The following is a 7,952-nucleotide window of genomic DNA, read 5'->3' as shown; positions in this document are numbered from 1 at the left end:
ACTTAAGGGAGAGAGTGTGACTTTGTTTGAGTGATTGCATTTTTCTTGCATGTCTGTTTTGCTTTTGATCGCTCACGACAAACGTAGCTTTATATGGTCATGAGGAGCGTGCGATGGGTTCCTGCATCCTCCAGGTTTACATTTGCCTCAGCTCTGTTGATAGTCACCGACGTCTGTAAATGTCGGGGGAAAATTTAAAAAGAGAGAGAAAAAAATGTGGTCTCATGGCCCTAATATGTATTCAGGGAATTGTTTTCTTTTCTCAGGAAAGGAAGTGAAATTGAGATCCAGTCAGGAGCAGGAAAAAAGCTTTTTTTGTGAGGGCTTTCATAAACGAGGGCACTGACGGAGATCACAGAAAGTTTATTTCTATTTTGACTGTTTAGAAATTTACAGACAGTTTTTTTTTTTATTAAAAAGGCTACTTTTAATGTTGAAAATATTCATAACACTAAGCACAATATGGATTGCAAGGCATAATCGTTTTGAGGAAATCTTTCAGATAAGTTCCTCAAACTTTTGTTGTCATGAGAGAACCACAGAATATGTTTAACTTCTACACTGAGAAGTGATCAGTTCTAAGTTTGCAGAAATGTTTTATTCTTTTTTTCATTATGACTCTTAACCTGAAGAGTTACTAAAATGTTAAAGTTAACAAAGACATTTATTTAATAAATTATCAGAAAGTAGATCTCTTCACACACACACTTAAACAACATGAAATTAGTTTTGTGCATTGTGACGACCCCCATGTTGGTTTGTTTTTATAGGTCATGTGATACTCAGGTGGACCGAAGGTGGCCTAGTCGGGTGATCCTATTTTCTTACAGGCTTGCAGGGAGTCCATACAGAAGAGGAGAGGACAGGACACAAAGAGTCACCAGGACTGCTCCTTATATGCCACAATCAGCCCCTGATGAATGAAAACCCTACAACTAAGCCATGTTAGCTCCATGCCAGGGTCACATGACCTACCAAGACAAACTGACAAGAGGGTCATTACATCATCAAGCGTTCAACCATCTATGTATCTGCTCATCTTTTGGTGTGAATTGCACAAAATTGGTGATATCCATCCATCCATCTCTTGTTTTTTCTCTTATCTCACTTTTTTTATTTAATATAATGGTGTTAGATATTAAAATTATGGTGCTCACAGCTTCAAAAACTGTCTTTGAAACCTCCCTGGCTCTTATCAATCATAACAACCCACTTATGGAAAATAAATCCACCATAACGAGCAGTTTTGTGTGGTTACATTTTCTTTTTTCTAAAGTGCACCAGCCAATTGCATCACTTTGCAGAAGGAAGTGTGCCACTGCACAACGACGTTGTGACAGGATGTAAACACCGATTGTTTCCCCCCTTAGCTGAGGTGTGATATTAGCTTTTGACTGGCTGATGCAGTTAGGTCGAAAAGACATAGTTCCTGCATAAAACTGCTCACAACACCATTTGAGGATGATTTCTTGAAAAAGGAAATTTGCAATGAGTAGCAGAAGTCAGTTGTAACCTGGTTCTGGTATATTCAAGACAAGGAAGGCAACTCTACAGTAAATATCTGCAAACACCGGCACATCAGGTGGACAAATAGCACTACAGGCCAGCAGAACAACATGTAAATTTGACTTGAGGCTGAACTGTCCCTTTAAGCGTTCAGCCACCTGGATAGTTCTTGTAAACTGAACAGTGTCTGAACAGAGCAATAATATCCCTTTGCACAGCAAGTCTTCCTGTCCCCTGTCGTAAAGTGAAATACCAGCAGGGCTCAACTCCGGATGAAAAAAAACAAAAAACAAACTTTGATCACTCTTCATCCTGTGGAGGCTAAAGTCATGCAAAAAGCACAGACCTTGTCAAATACCACATGCAGTTACAGGCACTTGCACATGAAACCGTGAATGTTTGTCTGTTTGTGGTTTCTCTCTTCCTCCACTGAAATACGGCAGGTACTGAAGCAAAACCAGTAATATCAAAGGGGAAGCAGGAGTTTATTAAAAAAGCAGCTATTTCCATGCTGACTGATAGCAAACAGATGAAAGCATAGTAAAATCCATCTACACGTAGCGATCATTCTCTGGAAGGAAGCTGCTGAGAGTCAGATTATCTCCCACCTCGTCATCGCTGTCTTCAGCCCTTGGCATCACCAGGACACCATTGGGCACCGGATTGTGCTGTCTCGTATAGTTGTAGCTCCTCTCGGGCAGCAGAGCAGAAATGCACATCATTTCCGTTTCCTTTTGAGGTTTGCGCTTGCGCTTCCTCGATGACAGTTTGGCGCAGAGGACAATGGTAGTAAAGATAAAGATTGTGCACACCAAAGCCAGGCAGGCGATGACAATGAGGCACTGCTTCACCACGTTCTGGGTCAAGCAGGGTTGAACCTCGGTGCTGGGGGTTGATTTTGAGATTTCACCGTGTGGCGATTTAGTAGCTGGGGCTGGCTTAGTTATTGGATGTGGTAACACCGTGGGCCTACGGGGGAACGGGATTATTGCAATGGTGGAGTTGGGAGATTCAGTTGACGTAGAGGTAGCATTTGACTGTGTGGAGATAGAAGAACTCGAGGCAGAAACGGACTGAGTTGCAGATGAAATCTCAGGGCTGGTTTTCAGTGTCTTGGCTGTTGTGGGGGGCAAAGAGGTGGACACCTGTGGCACACGTGTTGTCTCTGAGATCGACTCTGCCGTCAATGGGCGTGCAGTAGAAACTGAAAGGCTGCTGAGGTTCTGAGTGCCTGGAGCTGCAGTAGATTTCTCAGAAGAGAACGTGGATGATAACACTGATGTCATTGCAGACTCAGTGATGGATGTGGGCTGTGGAGAAGACACAGCTGCTGTTGATGAGAATGTTGCAGGAGCAGTGGTGTCTGGCGCTGTGGTTGACTGTGGATGGGACCCGTCCTCTGCATGTGTTGTTGTTTCTTTCATGGTCACTTGGTGGGTGGGTTGAGTTTCAATCAAAGCTGTGGAGGTATGAAGTAACTGCGGAGCGGAGCTGCTTGGGACTGCTGCTGCAGGGCTTGTAGGAATCAAAGTGACTACACTGTCAATGGAGCTTTTAGTTTTGTTACTGATAGCTGCCGCGCTAGTTTCCACTGTGGTTACCACTGTGCTCTGTGCCGCTGCAGAAACGGTAGTAGCTGCAGGTCTGTGAGTTGTTCCCCACAATGCAGGGTGTGAATCTGTTTTATTGTGAAACGCAAGTGCAGTTGTCAGCTGGGCGCTTGTCTTGTTGGGCTCAACAGTGTAGGTAGAACCACTGGTTTCTGGGGTGGAAGCAGCCACGATGAATATTCCCCATAAAAAGGCTGGAAATGTCTTCATGGCGAGGAGTGTCATAGCTGCGTTAAACCAAATCTGAAATTGCAGAATAAGTTAAAAGTTAAAAAAAAAAAAGATACATGGAAAAAAGATACATGGGAGGAAAAATCATTGTGTCAAGTGTACCAGTTACATCGTGTGATGAGGCAATCATGTGTCTGTCACCACACCCTTTGCTTTACGTTCACACCAAAACTCAAAAGTATAGCACTGAATATTAAATGTGAAAACTTTTAAGCAGACTGACAGAGGATTCACATTTTGTATTTTCAGTCAGAGAAAATTCTAATCTTTAAAAAACAAAAACAAAAAAACAAACCAAAATGTAAAATATGTAGAGAGAAATAAAATCTGATAAATCGGACTCCTGTGCCAGAACTTATCTGGCACCATTAAACATAACGAGATAAGCGGTAGATCCTTAAGTCAGAAAAGTTTAACCACAGCAGTGGACGTGTCTTACCTGTCTGCAGGTGGAACAGAGCATGGGTGAGGACGAAAAGTGATAAAAGTTCAGCTCATTTCAGCCACTCTCAGAGGACAGTCTCGCAGTACTGACTGTAGGTGCTTGACAGAAAGAAGAGAATAAAAGAAAACAGGAAATGTTCACACTTTTTTTTTTTTTGAAAAACCCAACACGGCACTATGTAATGTTTTCAGATACAGACAGTTCCTTTTGAAGCACACAGCTTAAGCTTGCATCAGCCAGGAGGCAAACCGTTTCACAACCTTGTTTCGTTTTTATCATTTTTATAAAAAATAACATTTGAAGACATAACCAAGTCCTGTCAGCTATAATCGGGTATGTAGCAGAAGATCTGTCTTACCTTTCTGATGGAAAGCTCAGAATGGATCAGTTGTTGCTCTTTGGCCAGTCTGATTACTACTTCATCTAACGTAACAGGAAGTACTCAGTTCTGCAAACTGCTCAGATGCTTCCCGCATGTCACCCTATGGTCACATTTCTGTCTAAGATTTAAAGCTACATGTCATGCGCATATCATGGTTAACCACAGCGACAGGACACAAAGTTACATATAAACGTATATACGATGGATGGATACCTGATTTGGTGTCTTATGATTTGAAAGCCTGTCACCTTGTAACAGTCACCTCACAAGAAGCTTGGACACCCACATTTGCACGCTGGGGAAACTGAAATGCTCATCTTCTGTGGAAATGATAACTGTCACTTCCTGTACTGGTGAGTCACACTGAGATGTGGCTACAAAAAAAGCAAAACGCAAGCTTTAAAAGACAGTGACACAAAAATGAGATTTTTTTTTGTTCCGTTGCCAAGAAGTGAACAAAACAAACACACACACACACACACACACACACACACACACACACACACACACACACACACACACACACACACACACACACACACACACACACACACACAACTACCAAATTGAAAAACTGACAACATAGATCTATACAGATCATGCAACGAAGCTCTTTATCTAAAACATTGAGCAGTTAGATGATTACATGTGGCTTAAAATAATCCATCAATATTGGCTAAATCTCACTGTCAATATCTACAGTTTGTCTTCTATTATTGTATAGTGGATATTTATAGCTAGGTGCCAGTGCTGTCAGATATTGTTAACCTGCTTTAGATGAGAAAATTCACTGAGTAAAACTGTAACTGCATACAGACTTTTTTCTTGTTGGATTTTTTGGAAGAAATATTAAGACTAAAGCTGTGCAGCTGTATCTTCTAGATCAGACTCAAAATTGTCCAATCATGGCCATACACTGTACTTGTGTAGTGCCTTTTCGACTTAATACAAACACGTCTAATTGCTGAGGAAACTTCGACATGCACACTGTGGGAGCCTTCTGATCAGCTGCTCCAACGCCTGAGCAGCAGCTGTCTGAAGTGTAGCACCATGCTTTTAACCAGTGCTTTATTTTATTTATAAATTTTTTTCTGGAGCTAACAGTGATCATACCAGGTGTGTTTAAAGAAAAAAAAAGAAAATCCTGGAAATCAGTCCAAAAAAACTAAAAAAAAAACCCTAGTTTTTTATCTGGCTGATACCTCCTTAATAGTCACCTCTGGACCATTTTAAGTGTTCGTACTGTTTTTGCCACTATGCATACGTTATGGGCCTCTTGTACCCGTGCCTCTTCATAATGGTAAGCCTCCAGCTTTACTAACAAGAAGTGGCCAAAGCCGCAGAGAGGCAGATTTGGAAAGTAGGTTTAAGGTGGTTTTGTTGTGGATGAAAAAAGCTCACTTCCTGGGCACAATGGTGGGCTGGTCTGCACAACAACTAAGGTTGTTTCCTTCTGAATGCCCTGCCCTCCACTCAGGGCGCACTGACAGCCAGTGTTGAAATTCACAGTGCATGACCCTGTTAATTGTATTAAAAGATGATGCGTACGCTCTTGACCTTACTCCTTGTTCCTGGAAATGCTGGACTCTTCAAAGTTACAGTTGGAGAAACTGGGGTCAGTTTGAAATAAACAAGTTTGTTGCCGTCTAGAGAAATGACCTTCAAATTGAAATCAGTTAAGGTTTCTGATTTGTATGAGAATTATTCTCATTTCCAGAACTTTTTAATCACACCGCATATTTAGACATAGGGTGGATGCTAAATAAAGCAAGCACCATCCAAAAGCTCAATTAATTAACAATTAATTAACTCAAAGTAATAGACTGATTAACCACAAGAATTTCACTCACTCACTCACAGTCTAAACCACACAGCAGGCCATAATATTACAACTATAACTCCAGTAATGGCACCACCAGCACAGTCAGAGGTTCAGTGACTCACAGACAGCGGTTTTACGTGCAAATATGTGAGGAATGACTCGCTTTTGAAGTGAGCCACAAATGGCCATTAAAGAAACTGCGGATCACCTCCAAAGTCGCAATTCAAGCTTGTCTATGTGCATAGATATTTGGCCATGCAGAGTGAAGGACTCCAGGTATACAACATCCGCAGATGTGCAAAAACCCAACATTAAGTAGCTCACAATGGCTCTTTGTGGATGATGTTGTGCACAGAGCTAATGCTGATTGGTTGAAAATTGGGCCTGAACAGTTAAGGGAGAACCACTGGAGTTAACCACTGAGGAGAGGCACAAAAACCATTTAAAAAAAGACGAAGAAAAGACCATACAGGGCCTGCAGTGGACACATTCAGTTATCTTTAACACTCAGTTTCACTTGAGCTCTTTGCAAGTTTGAACTTCAGTCGTCTGAGTGATGGACCAACAACAGCACAAACACAAATAGCTCACAGTCCAGTTGGTCCACCTCACTTTTTTTGCCCCCTGCTGACAGTAAACATGTTGACAACGGTCCACAGAGCTGCGTGTTGGCTCTGCACAGAACTAACCCATAACTGTCCCTGCCCCTTTATACTAAAACAGTTGATCGCAAACATTTTTTCTGACATTCCCCATCTTTACAAGGGTCAAGGTATTTAAAGTCAACACTACAGCAAAACCAAATTCTTGTTAATTTTCCCTTTAAAAAAATCATTTTAGCTCAGCTTAGCATAGGTTAGTCCTCCACTTCTCCCCTGTGTAGGCTCTGTGCTCTGCCCTCATAGTTTGAGAACCTCTGTTCTGAAAGCAGAGCCCAAAGTTGGAGCAGGAATCTAGTCCCTCCTCAGACCACTTCACAGGTTACTTTAGATTTAGAAAAAACATAGCCTGACCTTTTCTTTAAAGCATCACAGTGCCAAGGGGCCTCCTGGATTATCATTATTGGTCTATTTACACATTAGAGAATTGTAATAAAGGTGCTGGTCAGCTCAGAGTACAGGTTAAATGATCTTGATGATCACGGGGGCCCACAGGCCATTGTAGTGCTAGCACTGGTACCAAGCCTGGATAAATAGGAAGGGCATCCTCCATTAGACTTCCATTGACTATCAGCTGAGGCCTACAATAACAATGACCACCAATGATACTGCTGTGCTAGTGGAAGCTGTGCTACTGTTGACTAAAAACAAAGGAGGAGAGGAAGAAGGTATGCATGGAGGCAGCGAGAGAGGAGGGAAGACAGGAGTGTGGAGGCGAGAGTGATTTGAAATGTAGGGACTACAAACGACACAGAATATAGATCCGCCAGGCAGGAGGAGAGGAAGACCACAGAAAAGATTCATGTACATGGTGAAGGACGACATGTAGAGGACTGGAGCGAGGGGGAACAGATGGAAGCAGCCAAAGGAAGATGATTTCAGCCAAGTAACAACACATTTGAATGCTAAATGTTGTGAAATAACTACAGCTGTCATAAGCAAAATGGAATCTGGCAACCTTGTGAGATTACCTTGATCTTGTAAACCTGAGATGTAAGAAAGTGGTAGAAATGCTAAATAGTATCACACTTACAGCAGTCATCAAATGTCCTTCTTGCCAACAGTGACTGATGCGCAGTGCGTCTCCAGATGAGGCCTGTAAAACTAGCCTGAAATGCTACGCTTAATTTTTCAGTGTGAGAACTTGAATGAGACAGCATGATGGGTTTGGATTGACGCACCAAAAGGATCAGAATAAACGGAGGCAGGTGGAGGGTTCCCATGTGTAAAATCTTTATTATGTGCACAGAACTGTTCGTCAGAGGGAGGGGTTTGAGTGAAACACGAGCTGGGTGAG

The 7,952-nt window shown here is 42.1% G+C and overlaps 1 protein-coding gene across 3 annotated transcripts; it reads right to left on the bottom strand.

Moving 5' to 3' along the window:
- Positions 1–427: 427 nt before the first annotated feature.
- LOC308392284 (uncharacterized protein) lies at positions 428–7,788 on the bottom strand. Of its 3 annotated transcripts, none has more exons than XM_080875258.1 (3): positions 7,689–7,788; positions 3,787–3,890; positions 428–3,359 (listed from the first exon to the last, which is right to left on the bottom strand). In XM_080875258.1, exons 2-3 carry the CDS (start codon positions 3,808–3,810, stop codon positions 2,058–2,060), a joined length of 1,326 nt encoding a protein of 441 aa, XP_080731384.1. In that variant the 5' UTR covers positions 3,811–3,890; positions 7,689–7,788; the 3' UTR covers positions 428–2,057. The 3 variants fall into 3 exon arrangements, with proteins under 3 accessions (XP_080731384.1, XP_080731385.1, XP_080731383.1); XM_080875259.1 differs by lacking the exon at positions 7,689–7,788 and adding an exon at positions 4,388–4,466; XM_080875257.1 differs by lacking the exon at positions 7,689–7,788 and adding an exon at positions 4,151–4,273.
- Positions 7,789–7,952: the final 164 nt, after the last annotated feature.

This window comes from Rhamphochromis sp. 'chilingali', assembly GCF_963969265.1.
Source record: "Rhamphochromis sp. 'chilingali' genome assembly, chromosome: 2".
NCBI lineage: Eukaryota > Metazoa > Chordata > Actinopteri > Cichliformes > Cichlidae > Rhamphochromis > Rhamphochromis sp. 'chilingali'.
This window is presented reverse-complemented; position numbering and strand designations above follow the sequence as displayed.